The 15,000-nt window shown below is 41.2% G+C and overlaps 2 protein-coding genes and 1 long non-coding RNA gene across 4 annotated transcripts in view; 2 read left to right on the top strand and 1 right to left on the bottom strand.

Annotated features, from left to right (window-relative positions):
* The window catches only part of LOC122326191, an 18,117-nt gene extending 13,734 nt beyond the window's left edge, over nt 1-4,383 (top strand). The window contains exon 2 of the long non-coding RNA XR_006247438.1: nt 4,121-4,383. This is a non-coding gene — a long non-coding RNA (uncharacterized LOC122326191). The remainder of the gene's footprint in view (nt 1-4,120) is intronic.
* Nucleotides 4,384-6,142: 1,759 nt separating this feature from the next.
* Nucleotides 6,143-8,531, bottom strand: irf1b (interferon regulatory factor 1b). 2 transcript variants are annotated; one of them, XM_043220911.1, is made up of 9 exons: nt 8,382-8,531; nt 7,847-7,937; nt 7,668-7,767; nt 7,376-7,584; nt 7,209-7,290; nt 7,014-7,121; nt 6,896-6,924; nt 6,665-6,794; nt 6,143-6,580 (listed from the first exon to the last, which is right to left on the bottom strand). In XM_043220911.1, exons 2-9 carry the CDS (start codon nt 7,931-7,933, stop codon nt 6,459-6,461), a joined length of 867 nt encoding a protein of 288 aa, XP_043076846.1. In that variant the 5' UTR covers nt 7,934-7,937; nt 8,382-8,531; the 3' UTR covers nt 6,143-6,458. The 2 variants fall into 2 exon arrangements, with proteins under 2 accessions (XP_043076846.1, XP_043076847.1); XM_043220912.1 differs by lacking the exon at nt 6,665-6,794.
* Nucleotides 8,532-13,462: 4,931 nt separating this feature from the next.
* acsl6 (acyl-CoA synthetase long chain family member 6) overlaps nt 13,463-15,000 on the top strand; it is a 22,052-nt gene continuing 20,514 nt past the window's right edge. The window contains 1 exon segment of the mRNA XM_043221743.1: nt 13,463-14,497. Within this exon segment, the coding sequence (XP_043077678.1) occupies nt 14,452-14,497 (46 nt within the window). The 5' untranslated portion in view covers nt 13,463-14,451.

Here is a 15,000-nt window from a genome sequence, read left to right as displayed (position 1 = left end):
AAGAAACAGACCGAAACTGACACTGATTCTTGATTTATTACATCTGACCTCTGCTGAAGGAACCGTTTATAAGAACAGTTCAGCCAACAAAAGAAAACAGATGATAAAAATACTACAGTAATCCACTCTAGTCCAGAAATTAACATCTAGAGAAGAAAAAAGATGAAACAAATCCAGCACTGAGTCCTTAATCCATAATAACACTTCCTTCAGTGTGTGTGTGTGTGTGTGTGTGTGTCTGAGTGTGTGTGTGTGTGTGTGTGTGTGTGTGTGTCTGAGTGTGTGTGTGTGTGTGTGTGTGTGTGTGTGTGTGTGTCTGAGTGTGTGTGTGTGTGTGTGTCTGAGTGTGTGTGTGTGTGTGTGTGTGTGTGTGTGTCTGAGTGTGTGTGTGTGTGTGTGTCTGAGTGTGTGTGTGTGTGTGTGAGTGTTTGTGTTTGTGTGCGTGTGCGTGTCTTAGTGTGTGTGTTTGTGTGTGTGTGTGTGTGAGTGTTTGTGTTTGTGTGCGTGTCTTAGTGTGTGTGTGATTGTTTGTGTGTGTGAGTGTGTGTGTGTGTGTGTGTGTGAGTGTTTGTGTGTGTGTCTTAGTGTGTGTGTGTGTGTGTGTGTGTGTGTGAGTGTGTGTGTGTGTGTGTGTGCTATATGCATTCTTCAGATATATACATACTTCATTCTTTGTCCAGTAGCGTCAGAGATGTCAGGCTCGTCTGACTGATGTTCATGTTCGTGATTGACAGATGAATGAAAATTCACTTTGTGTCATTTTTTTGTTTGTTTGTTTTTCCTGTTTAATGTTTTGATTGGCAGGTGGTTTGTTGGTCTCTCGAGTGCTGCTAGGTCAGGCTCGGGGTCGAGGTCAGGCTCGGGGTCGAGGTCAGGCTCGGGGTCAAGGTCAGGCTCGGGGTCAGGTTCAGGTTCTTTAGTGTATTTCTCCTCACGAGTGACTAAGCGCTGATCTGAGGACAGCTGCTCCAGTGCCCCAGATGTTTTCAGGTCTGTAAATTGTTACATAATGTGTTATTCAGCAGTAATGTATTGCTGCTCCGGCCCGTGTGTGTTTGGCTGCTCGACTGGCTGGATGAGTCCAGCGCTTTAATCGCTTTTCTGCCCTGACCTGAAATGTGGCGTGACAAGCAGCTCAATAGAAGCACAAAGAACAAGCATCTGAAGGCAGTGCCAAGATAACAAGAGCTTCAAAAACACTTTAATGTATTCAAACACATGACAGATGATCATTTTGTCTGGCTCTGAGTGTAATCAATGATCTAGACCAGACACATTTGCATAGGTCTGATCGTAGATTGTAGAAGAGCATCGCAATAGTCCAGCGCAGAAGTGACAAGGGCCTGGACGAGGAGCGGTGCTGTTCTGTTAGGAAGGGTCTGATCGTCCCGATGTTCAGTGAGCGTCATCTTTAACGGTCAGCTCATCATCAAGGATCACCCCAAGATTTCTGGCTGGGAAGATGAGAAGCTCAGTCTTGGCCAGGTTGATCTCAAAAATCTAATTCAAATTCAAATTTTATTTGTCACATACACATACATACATGGTACGACATGCAGCGAAATGCTTTTCACAACCGTCCAGCGTCGAAATAGAAAACAAAAAAACAAAACAAAAAAAAAAAAAAAAAAAAAATATATATATATATATATATATATATATATATATATATATATATATATATATATATATATATATATATATATATATAATATGAAAAAATATATAAAGAAGAAGTATAAAAATAAAGTGTAGAGTGGCTGTTGTGAATGTCCAATGTAAAGTGACATGAATCTGAGGAAAGAGGGTGAACAGGAGAGTCCTGTGATTAGGTGAAGCTCCCGGGAATTAGGGGTAGATCTGAAGATGATCTTTCATCCGTGCTGGGACGTCTTCTTTATTAGCATACGAATGCTCAGATTTGATTTTAGAGTTAAATACACACCAGCGCTTGTATCTGTAAAAACTCTGATGTGGAAAAGAGCTTAACGTCACGTCAGGGTCTGAGCAGAGGAGACTGGAGCAGAGTGCTGGAGGTTTCTGGAAATGTAAGCCGTTCTAAAGGAAATGATTCGGTTGATGAATGCAGATCTTTTAAACGTAAATGGCATTAATTAGGAGTCATTTACAAGTTAGAGAGCTGAAACCAATTTAGTTCAGGATGATAATACGATTCATTGATTTCACATCTGAGAGAGATTTTACGAATGAATAAGATCACATTTAAAATGGTTTCTGCACAACATTTTAAAAACGAGGATTGTTGCTTAAAAGGTGGGTTCTAGTGAAATAGTGTATGTGTAGAAGTGTACTCTCTATTGTAAGTCGCTTTGGATAAAAGCATCTGCAAAATGACTAAATGTAAATGTAAATGTAAATGTAGAAGTGGAGCTGTCCAAGAACCGATCCCTGAGGAACCTTTGATGCAGTGCTTTGATGCAACCTGTGTTGTTAAAAGAGCTATAGAAATAAAAATGATTGATTGATTGAACCCCAGTGAAGGTGGACAGGTATCTAATGCTATCTTTAAGTGAAATGACTAATGTCTTTTTTGTGCAGTGGGGTAATATTGTTTTAGAATTCAAATATTTTAAATTACAAGTCAGATAAATATGGCTTCAGGTCTAGTTAACTGAGAGCAGATGACTTGATCACCGAGAAGAACAGACAGAACGTCACGTCTGGATTCATCTCCGTCTGAGTGTGTTTACTGGATGTGCGTCGTTCTGAGTGCACTCAGTGTACAGCAACACTTTCAGCCCATCTTATCTTATCAACCGTACACGTCTCTTCATATTTCACTGTATTTATTTCAGTAAATATGTTTCTGTGTGCAATAATGTTTGAACACTAACTCGGAGTTTCATTTATAAATATCAAATCTGAGTGAATTCATGAGACTTTGATGGGACAGTCATGATCTGTGGTCTGAACAGTTCTTTTCTTAACTACAAGACATGAATATTACTTCAAAACACAGTGTCAGTAAATCACTTCACAGCAGACAGGTCTCATGCGTCCATCATTCATATTCCCAGTCTGAAATAATTTAATGGTTAACATGGTTTTAAGGTTTATTAGTGTCACGGGTGTGGTTTGATGGGAAGGAGCACTCGACAAGTAAAATAAACTTAAACAGGTTTAATCCTTTTAAACAGGCAAAATAATAATACACAGACAGGCAGGCAGAACATAAACCACATAAGGACCTCGACGATCGGACAAACGTGAACTCAAAACACACAGGACTAAATACACAAGGAAACTGACTGAATTAACAGGGAACAGGTGAAGACGATTATACACAGAGAGCACAAAAACAACAAAGAGTCAATTAGCATGAATATTACTAGAATATTAGCCATTTATTAGTAGTAATTAAGCACATATTAATGTCTTATTCTACATCCCTGATCTTACCCAATACCTAAACTAACAACTACATCACTAAATATTAATTTAGAATTTATTGAGGGAAAAGTCGTAATTAATACTCAACAAATGTTACTTATTCTAAAGTGTTGGAGATTTATCTACTTTAAATGGATCAGTTTTAAAATAATTTGTGTTGCTATATGCTCAATATAAATGATCTATTTTCATTATACAAAATAATCGTTTTAATAAGTATTTTTAATGGCTATTTTAGGCCTAGTGTAAAGGTTTATTTAGTTGACTGAATACCTTATGTAATGGAAACCGTTTTCATGCAAATATATCAAGAAATAAGAAACTGGCCTTTGGAAATGATGTTGGTGAAATGTTGGTTGTTATATTAGCTGCTTGTCTGTGGTTCACAGCCGGCTGGTGAAGGACTCTACATGGGCTCTAACGTGGAAGAACTAGGTATTTGCAGTCAATTTAGATTCTCTTGCCAACAACGGCTGATAAAATCAGTGAAATGTAGGTGGGTTAGTCGTTGGTATGCCGTCTTACGAGTCTAAAACTGTCTGAGAGAATGTATTTTCTCGAGAAGAAAAGGAGCAGAGGAGGTTCAGGTCTGCGGTGTGTGACACGGCCGTGTATAAATCACTCGGTATAACATATATCATGCGTTCGGTTAGAGGAAACGGCTCGCTGGATGTTTGCATCTCACTTCCTTCTTTCCTTTGTGTTTCAGAGATCATGATTTAATGCCGGGAGCCTGCAGACCCGTGAAGACCACCACAAGCTCCACAAAACCACTGGGACTTGTACGAGCTCTTCATCTGTTTGAGTAGATGAATATCTGGAGCTGCTCTCCTGTTCCTCACTTGTTTAATGTGTGTTCTCAGTTGCATTTGATGCACTTGATGCTTTCTAGCGGTTCTGTGATACGCTCTAATCAGGTCTAATGTTCACTCTTGCCTGAACAAAGAAAAATAAACTGCTTTCCTCACTCAATAATGCCTGGAATTCTCTGAATTTCACAGCAATTAACTTCCTATGAAGAGCAAGAGCTACGACATCGACATCGAGTTAAAATGAACATCACTGTGGAGTCTTCTCGCCAGACGATCACTTTATGTGATATTTAGGAGCTTAATTGCTCATGTTTACAGACCCTTCTGAAAATAAAGTAGGCCTATATGCTTTAACAAGAACACTAATCACAGAAATAATGTGCCCAGATGGGAACAGAATAGTCTGTCCTTAGGGCTACTAACTATTAACTACAAATAAACTCTTAAATTAATGATTAGTAAGGTAGTTGCTAAGTGGGGTCAAATGAAGGCATCTACAATATGCTCGTGCATTAATACATGCCTCATCAGTACTAGCATCAGCTAATGTGTCAGTTATATGCTTGCTATTAAACAACTAGTTAACTGTGGGAACCGCTCCCTAAAGTAAAGTATTAAAGAGTATACATAATCGTGAACCCAATACAACCTTGACCCTGATATTTACAATTGAATAAAAATGTAGTTTATACGAAATTCAATTAGTTGACCTGCATTAAGTATTAAGTGTTTAATAATTATTTCAGTTGTCTTTGACATGAAGTTGTGCTGAATGTACTCAGGAGTCTTTATGATAAACTGTAATATAGTCCTAGATGACTGATTTATTAGAGGCAATAGAAACATTTATCATGTAATAAACAAGCCGCTGGTTCTGTCTGTTATACCTGTATATTTCACTTCTGCTTCATGCCACTTTAATGAATCGTGATCAATACCACTCAAACCAGAAGAACTGAAGGCTTTTCCCCGTCTCATTCGCCTCGATTAGCTCAGAAATCAAATAAGTGTTGATTAATCTGTGAATATGATCAGACTGATGAGTTCAAGCTCTTGGATCGAATCCAGCCGGACTCTGAACTGAACGAATCTGAATCATGACTCACTTCTTCACAGGACTGTCTGAAGTCAAACACTGCTGTTGTTTCACCTTGAATATAATTTGTTTAAACATCTCAATATTTACACATTTTTAATGAAGAAATTTGCAATTTACATTCTTAAAAAACCCATGAACTTTTAATATGATATTGCATAACACTAGAGCACACAATTAAATGTATATTTACAATTATAATCAAGTGCTTTGTGTGTGCAGTATGTTTATGGAAATAAATACTTGAAAGCATAACACAAGATTACTTTTATTAAAAACTTTAAAGTGCACTATTTCAGTGTACACGAGTGATCATAAGTGGCCTTTTATTTTATTAATATAACATTATATGCAAGTAGTTTAAATATTAACTATGAAGCTATGAAGTTCAAGTGCACATTCAGTGCTGGAATAGGGCAATGTGCCAATAACATCAGGCCTTATTGGTTCCTGCAAGTCACATGATTTACAGTCACTTAAGATTAAAGCTCAGAGCTGCAGGTTGTTTGTGATGACATCAGCTAACGATGTAAATATCCTTCTTCTTTTGCATTCTGCAGGTGATTTAGTTTTGTTGTGCACGCCTTATTTTGAATGATCGTCTCTTAAGGAGTCTTCAGTGGCTTAGAGTTATTTCTTTCTGTGCAGCAATCAGTGCTCCTAAGTTCATTCAGAGATGTTAAATAATGTATGAACTACTCCACTCTATTTTTTATTAATTTTAAAACATCAACCTCTTTACACTACATGAAAAAGAGAAACGGTGCTTGGAATAAGTTTAACTTTAACATAGGAAAGTATAACACGAACAACAACAAGAAAACTCATTTAGGTTTTTTTTATTACAAATAAATATTTACAGTATGTACAGTGAAGAACCCCTTCCCACGCTCTCATCTGATACATGTGAAAATACATATATACATATATATATATATATATATCCCATGGGTGAGGAAAGCCCTGCCATGACGAGCTGGTAACGGAATGGCTCCATGTCACATTACACGAGGATACACGTCATCTGCTTCCATTCAGAGAGTCTTTCTGTCCGTCCACGAATCAGCAGAATCCAGACGAGCGAGACTGAGACTGAGGTACGAGTTTGAGTTAATGTCCATGAGAGAGAAGCCGTCCCCTCAGAGAGGACACATGGTCTGTGGCATGGAGCTGATGTTCATGAGCTCGGTGTAGGTGCAGAGAGAGTCGTCCGGGAGGTCAGGGGTCAGTTCAGTGTAGAGTCGAAACTCCAGCTCCTCTCCTGCAGAGAGAAGACAGAGGAACCTGGTCAGATCCTGCTGGCCTCACAACACACACTCGTCTAGCGCGCTCTCGCCACATTTACCTGAGCTATTGCTCCACTGGCTCTCTGGGCTCAGAGAATCTGTTGTGGCTACTTCATTGGCCAGAAACCCCTTTGGAAATAGGTTGCTCTGCAGCCACTGCGTGCTATCACGCTCCAATTGCCGTGAGATCTGCAAGAGCAAGACACAGAACTTGTAAGAAAATGATCTGATTACGGGGTATTCCTGTCAATGAAAAAGCACCAAGCAGGCAGAGCGGGGCTCACACTCACCTCAATGATTGCTTCGTTCTCCTCCAGGTCTGTGAGGGGAGAGATGGAGAAAACACCGCGGTCAGTATCGGTCAGGGATCAGACACAGACTCAGGTGAAGCCGGCAGAGCTCTCTTACCTGTGGAGTGCACCGGAGACACCTGGAACTTGCACGTGTACTGGTCTTCAAGACAGTGGGAGATCTCCACCTCGTACGCTGGGGTGTCTGCAGACGGACTGGAGGAGCCTTGGAGGAAACGCACGGCTGATGAACATCACACTCTTCTGAACACCTCACAGCTCTGATAGACAGCTCTGATCTGAGAAGACTTACTTAGATTGACGGTGCTGTCGATGGTGTTCTCCTGGGTCATTTCTGAGTGCATCTCGTGAACGTCCATGTCCTCCATCTTGATCTGAACACAAACACGGGTGTTAAACGCTGCTGCTGGATACAAGCCAGATCTGAGCACTTTGCTGCGCTCTGAATGTTTCTGTTACCTTGCGCTTGCGGCTGTCGCGGCTCTTGGTTCTCTTCATCTTCTTCTTGGCGATGGCGGGAAGCATGCGGTAGACTCTGACCGCGCCGCAGCCCTTGTTCACGCTCCTGTCCTTCACCTCCTCGATGTCTGGGAGTGAGTTCATGGCACAGCGGAAGTTGGCCTTCCAGGTCTTGGGGTCGGGATGGGTTTCTCCCTCCTTGTATTTACCTGAAGAGAGGAGCCGAGTCTGAGCACACCTGCGGCGGAGCGGGAGTGTGTGTGTGTGTGTGTGTGTGTGTGTGATCGCTCACCTGTGTGAATGGCCCACTGCTTGAACAGACAGGCGTCTTTATCCACCTCCCAGCCGTGCCGAGCTGCGTGTTTCCACGGGATGGAGAACATCTTCTCCTCCTGAAAGCGTTGCAGACATTAGAACCACGCCGCTGCTTGCAGGTGTTTATCTCTACACTTCTGATTACGATCTTATTACCTTGTTGACCCACATGAGCCCGGCGATGGTGTTGGAGTCGATTCTGCTCTCCAGCCAGGGTCGCATACGCATTCTGGACACAGGCATGTTTCTGTGAGAGAGACAGAGCTGCTTTAGTCGCTGAGCATCTGGAGGGAGGTGCTTTAACAAGTTCATGACCAGGAAACAGCGCTTTGTTTTTCTGCACTGTGCAAAAGTCTCAATCTTTACTTAATATGTATCTTATTATGCATTCATGTGGTTCGTTCAGTTAGTTTTTACATCTAAGCAGAAATGCATTTGCAATATAAAAATAAATAAATTGAAAAAGTCATTTTTGATGCATTTGTTGTTTTTTGCAAAATTGTTGCTGCATGTTCTTGCATTCATTGCTAACTATCTAAATAATTAGCTTGAAAAACAACCAGAAATACAGCACGCGTCTACAACTGAAGTGAAGCATTTCTAAGCATAAATGCAATACTACTAATAAAATATTCAATTCAGTAATAATATTTAAAGCAATAAAACGTTTCATACAACCAAAAGCACTTACATTTTAATCAAAGGTTGTATCCAAAAGATAAAAAAGTGCAGAAAGAGTAAGTCCTGTAAAGGAGTGAATCCAGCCGAAGTGCTGTGAAGCTCAGCTCGCGCTCACTGTCCGGGGAGGCGGCGGCGCGCGGTATATATAGCGCTGGCGGGGATTTTTCCCGGGAGCTCCCGCGCATGCGCGGACGGAGCAGCAGAGCTACTACTCGAGCAGGCTGATTTCCGAGAAATCACGCTGTTATGAGATAGAAGGGCTACGTGCGGAAGACAGTTCAGTTTGGATAAACACTGACACACACGCCCTCAGCATGCCTCCAAAAAATATAACCAACCCACCTACACACAACAATGCTCATATATTAGTGCCATGATATTCAACAAAGAAACAACGGTAATATATATATATATATATATATATATATATATATATATATATATATATATATATATATATATATATATATATATATATATAAACATAATATAATAATAATAGTTTAATAGAATTAAGCACTAAAATAATCATAGTAGTAGTAGATTACTTTGTTACTTCTATGGATCACTAGCACTCAGTTCTCTTAAACACGGTGTGTTCAGGTAAAGAGTGACAGTGTAACCCGAGTTAACCCTGTGTGAGAGAGGTCTGAGAGAGTGCTCTGAACTCAGAATAAAGCGCAGAGTGTCAGGATTCAGGCTGTTTCCGGGAAACGCGCGCGCACGCGCCGCTAGGGGGCGTTACAGTAGAGTTACAGTAAGAGCCCGCGTTTCAGAGAAACTCTGATCATGTCCGTCCGCAGATATCATGCGCGAGCTCTGGCATTTTAGGTTTCGGGATCCGTAATTCAGATGGAAAGAGCCTCGGGCGCTAAAGGCGTGTGTGTCTTTTGTTTGTTCGTTTTTTGTGCTGTTTGTCGGAAAACGTGTTTTGGACACGCGGGGCTCTCGAGGTGTTTTAACTGAACTAGATAAGAGTTATCAGACTGACCCTCAGTCACACAGCGATGATGAAGACGACGAAGATGATGATGATGATGGATGACGATGATGTAATCGGCGACAGGGGGCGTGGCGCGCTCGGAGGGGGGCGGGGTTTTCCTGCGGAGTTTCTGCTCCGTGGATTCCTGGGTTTTCCCAAGAAACATCCAGCGATATTCCCCTCGAAACCCGAGAGGATGCTGTCCGACCGATTTTTATTCTTAAGTGCTTTATAGTCAACAATAAACCTAGAATGAATAGAAAAAGCAAATAGAGAGAAAAAAGGAGAGCACATATGCATCAGGTTACTGGCAAATGTACACATATTTTACATTTCCATATGATGTTACAATGCCCTTAATAACGCCAAATTACACGTTTATAAGAGAAGGGAAATGTTTTTAAAATATTATCAGTGCTATGTTCCCACACTAAAATCAGAGAGTCCAGCATGCTTTGGTCAGAACAGGCCCTCAAGTTTAATCGCTGGGATTTCCTGCATTTCTTCTCTAGTGTTCATGCATTCTTCAGTATTAAACAGTTTATTTTTAGACATGCAACTTCATCAGCTCTTCTGACTTTGAAACTTTAAAAAGAAGTTATTTTCAGCAGAAAAATTGCTACTACAATGCTACTAGTAATACTTAGTTTCTACAGTTCTTAGCAGAGTGTTTATATTGTGGGCAGTTCCTCGGGACATTATATCAGAGTAAACAGGATGGAAACAAATAATGACAGATATTACTGAATTCCCAACGAATTAATGTATATAATGCATCTTTGTCACGTAGAAATGCACTTGACAGTAAAGCATTGATTTTGAGCTGCTGACGTTTGTCATCATTTCCTCACTAAACTTGTAAGACTTACTTTCTTCTGCGGAACTCAAAGGAAGATATTTTGTGGAATGTTGCCAGACCATTTTGAAAATCCATTTCTCCTGTATGGACCAAAATTTGAGTTATCTTCTTTTATGTTGTACAGAAGTTAATACAGGTGAACTGTCCCTTTAAGAACTTTGTAAATAGTTCACACCTAATCTATATAAGACACTAATAATTATCAAAGGCTCAAAGATATAGAAACTACAAGAACAGGTTCTAATGTAAAACATTCCCCAATATTTAATATAAGTAATAACAGTAACATTTATAACAAATCCGTTCAGCCAAAACACCATAGGATATTCATACAACGTTAATAACTTTGCAGCTTTGCATCTGCTTTCATCTACAGTTTACTTCTTACACACAGAAGCTTCTGAAAGACGACTCTAAGTAACACACACAGATCTAACAGAAATTAAAAATTATGGCAAAGGTGTTTGTGATATTTTGCGGTGCTTCATTTAGCCTTTTGTGTTGAGTTCCTGGATTTGTTTGATTGTGATTTTAAAGAGCACTTGTGTCCCTCACTGACCCCTGCTGGCCTGCAGCTCATTATAACTGTGTGTGTGTGTGTGTGTGTGTGTGTGTGTGTGTGTAGGAGTGTGACGAGAGGCAGGGCGGACCAGGAAACAGTTCAGGACGGGAATCTCAGACCCATCACATACACCCTGAACTGATGAGTGTGTGTGTGTGTGTGTGTGTGTGTGTGTGTGAGAGTGTGTGTGTGTGTGTGTGTGTGTGTGTGTGTGTGTGTGTGTGTGTGTGAGTGTGTGTGTGTGTGTGTGTGTGTGTGTGTGTGTGTGTGTGTGTGTGTGTGTGTGTGTGTGTGTGTGTGTGTGTGTGTGTGTGTGTGTGTGTGTGTGTGTGTGTGTGTGTGTGTGTGTGTGTGTGTGTGTGTGTGTGTGTGTGTGTGTGTGTGTGTGTGTGTGTGTGTGTGTGTGTGTGTGTGTGTGTGTGTGTGTGTGTGTGTGTGTGTGTGTGTGTGTGTGTGTGTGTGTGTGTGTGTGAGAGAGAGAGAGAGAGAGAGTGTAAAAATCTAAAAATGTGAGTAGTTTCCTGTAAGGAGTAGAATAATAACACACACAGTCTGTAAAGAATAAAAACATTAGGAGATTAAACAGTGATTATCAAAAGAAAGTTCAAGTTTCTTGAAAAATAGTTATGTTTCAGTTGATCAGATGAACACAGATTATATCAGGAGCAATAGCAATGAAATATTACTGCGTCTCATAAAGTCTATATTAACCCCCTCTTATCTCTTACTCGTGAAGAAAACACACATCATAACACTAAACAACAGTGGAAAATTAATATTAAGCATAATCATAATATAAATGACTAATCAATGAAATTAGTATATAAATATATAGTATATAAATGGCTGAGATGAATATTTTAAATGATTAAATGGAATAATAAAATGATGAATGGCTGTAAATGAATGAATGAAGAGAAAAGAAAAAATAAACACAAACGTATGAAGCTCCTTCGAGGATCCTCAGGTGTCTTAAAAAGATCTTCTTATGTGTTGAACTGAGTAAAGAAACTCAGTAAAACTGTATTTTAAGGGGTCATAATGCAGAGTATTTAAAGACACTTAGTAGTATTCGTTGTACTCACATGAAATAAAATACTCTTATGATGTCACTAAGTGTGACAGAGATAAGGTTCAGACTTGAGGAAGAGTGAGGATGACTGATATTAACCCTTTAATGAACTCTTAATGTGCTGCTCATTCATGTCTAGATGCTGGGTCGGCTGAAGGGATACAGAATATGGTCAAGCATTAATATATGCTTTATACGTCCTAATATACAAACTAATATGAAATCTGGTTATCTGTGTTCTCTAATCTAAAGTTTTAACCCTTTAACTTGGTTAAAAATATAGTCCTCCAGTGAAAGTGTTCTGGTCTGAATCTGCTCTGATCAGATGCACTTTATCTCTGGAGGAAAAGTTATGGATTATGGATTTTAGTTAAAATCATTTGAATGCTGGATTAGTTTGATCTTCTGTCTTCTCCAGATGTTCACTGATGGACTGCAGTGCTGATGTTTTTATCAGACTCTCGTTCTGACGGCACCCATTCACTTCCATTACTGAGACATTTCTCCAGGTCTGATGAAGAAACACTCATCCTGATCTAAGGGTCAGAACATTTAGATTTTGGGCTTAAATATTCCTTTAGCATTGTTTTCGTTGTTATGTGCACATCCTTCATCCTTCATGTGTTTTTTAAAGAAATTAATTCGGATCTGCATTTCCTTTGAACCCAGAGCCATGAAATGAAATACACACACTCTTCTCTTTCACACAGTTTCTGAAAGCTGACTGTCAAACAGCAAAAACACACCAAATCTGTAAAACACAGCACACGTTTCTCTCTGTAACACACATTTCCTTTTTTAAACACAATCATTTAAAATTCCACACAAATTCATCAGCTCTTTATGAGCAAAGACTCGTTACTTTAATGAACACCGATCAATCATGGCTTTAGGACTGGTCTATAAATAGAACACGAGTCGAGTCTTATACTTTCCTCCGTCGCTTCTTGATGCCTTTCTCAGATCATTAACGATCTTTTAGAAACTAATGGTTCAATCTCAAAACATCATGAAAAGCATTTTTCTGCAGTTCATCAGTCGATAAAGTTTAGTTTTCTGTGGAAAGTGAAAGTGTAACTGTGTGTGAATCACATCCAGTCTTCAGTCTATACTGCTCTTATAGTAATGTGTACATCTGTTCTTATGAAATGGCCACACAGCATAAACAGAAAATGTTGCATTCTGATGGCACTGATATGATTAATGCTCAAGAAAAAAAAAAAAATTTTTAATATATTTTTTCATCTTGAACAGAAAGGCTTAGGTTAGGGTTTGAATAACTGTGTGTATATGATATATGCAAAAATATAATATTATGAAAGGTGTTTGCAACTTAAGACAAATATTTGCACTCAAGATGTGATATTATGAAAGTGAGAAAAAACAACTGAAACAGAAATAGTTTATGAGGGCTTTGTACTCGAGCAGAATCCCAGATTAATGTTCAGGACATATAGTCAATGTGAAGAAATCCTTTCATGTTCAATGTGTTTGATTTCAATTTCAGATCCTTTGCTGAAGATGCGGAGATGTTTTCTCAGCCATTCCTGCATGAGAACGAGCTGGTGGCCTTCACACACACACACACACACACACACACACACACACACACACACACACACACACACACACACAGATCATCAGAGACTGTATAATTCAACAAATCATGTCCACATGCACTAGAGATCTCCGCTGCATTTCATTTTGAAATAAAACACTGCAAAGGGAATTCAGTAAAGGTCTGAAGTGGGACGCGCTAGCTATAGATGATGAGCTCTTCCAGACACACAGTGAAGCAGAGAGAGAGAGAGAGAGAGAGAGAGAGAGAGAGAGAGAGAGAGAGAGAGAGAGAGAGAGAGAGAGAGAGGCTTGAGTAAATCTCCGCCGGCCATCTGCTCTGACAGCTCGGTCACATTGGATTGAGCAGAAAATCCACGGCAGCTGCGTCACTGTCCAGCCTGTCCTTCTTCAGACGAACCGAACCTCCTCCAGAGCAGCGTCTCAGAGAACCGTTCTGTGATGAAGCGTCCCAATATGAATGAAGCATCACGTGACCCGCTCTGGATGATGTGAAGGAGAGCGACTCAAGGTTAAACAGGGGAGGCGGGGCTTGAGAGTCACGTGACGCGCCTTTCCTCTGGGAATTGGTGATGGAGCAAAAGATAGACTGCGCGTCACGAGAAAAAAACCTCCCTCAGATGTAAATCAACATCTCCCATCATCGCGTCTCCGGCAGCTAAAGTCCGTGGAAATTCAATTAAGAGTAAACTTGAGATCTGAGTCATAAACGCGCTTATCTTCAAGTAATCAAGCGAGGAAGAAATCATAAAGCATCAAATGAGGTAGAAACCACTCCTGCTTTTATAAAGCGCTGCGTTCACACATGACGTGAGGAATCAGCCCGCAGCATCTGCAGCCTCATAGGTGCTTCCTCCTCCTCCTCCTCCTCCTCCTCCTCATCATCCCGGTGAGGGAGGAGACAGGAGGTGAGCCTCATTCTCTTCCCCCGGCCGGCGGAGCAGCATCTCTCCCGGCGGCAGCGCGTCTCGGCTCGGCTCCACGCGGCACAGATGAGCGCTGCGGCACCGCTCCTCATGACTGAGACATGCTCGCCTTCGCGCTAGTCGCTGGCTCTGTCTGGGTTGTTCTAGGTGAGTGTGCTCGTGCTCGTTTTGCAGGAACGCTTCGGCGGAACGCGGTCGGACGTCGTTAGGTGTTGACGTATTAACATGGCCTGGTCTCGACGCGTTGAGGGGGCTCTCTGTGCTTTCTCATCTACACCAGCTCGCCTCGGGAGCGCTTTCTTGTCGAAGTTGCTGATGGTGGTGTTTTTGCGTTATGCGGCACGAGACGCCGGAGAGCTCAAGCGACGCGTCGCTGCGCGAGAGGGCCGTTCTGTGAGCGGGAACGATGTGGAACAGCGACACGGGACACTTATAGTCGCGTATGCGGCTTAAGGTGCCGCATTTTATGGGACGCGGTGTTAAACGGCCGGTTTGCCGGTGTCGTGCTTCATTGTAGGCTACTACGCAGAGGCCGGTGACGTCACGTCGCGAGCGGCGCGCCTGATTGGTGGAGCTGTCCAGCGACGGGGTGCTGAAGCGTCAGCGCGCTCACTCCACCCAGTCCAGCGGATAGCGCACTGCTTAGGGCA

The sequence above is a fragment of the Puntigrus tetrazona genome, chromosome 21, assembly GCF_018831695.1.
Source record: "Puntigrus tetrazona isolate hp1 chromosome 21, ASM1883169v1, whole genome shotgun sequence".
Lineage (NCBI taxonomy): Eukaryota > Metazoa > Chordata > Actinopteri > Cypriniformes > Cyprinidae > Puntigrus > Puntigrus tetrazona.
The sequence above is the reverse complement of the archived record's forward strand: the minus strand, read 5'-3'. Positions and strand labels throughout refer to the sequence as shown.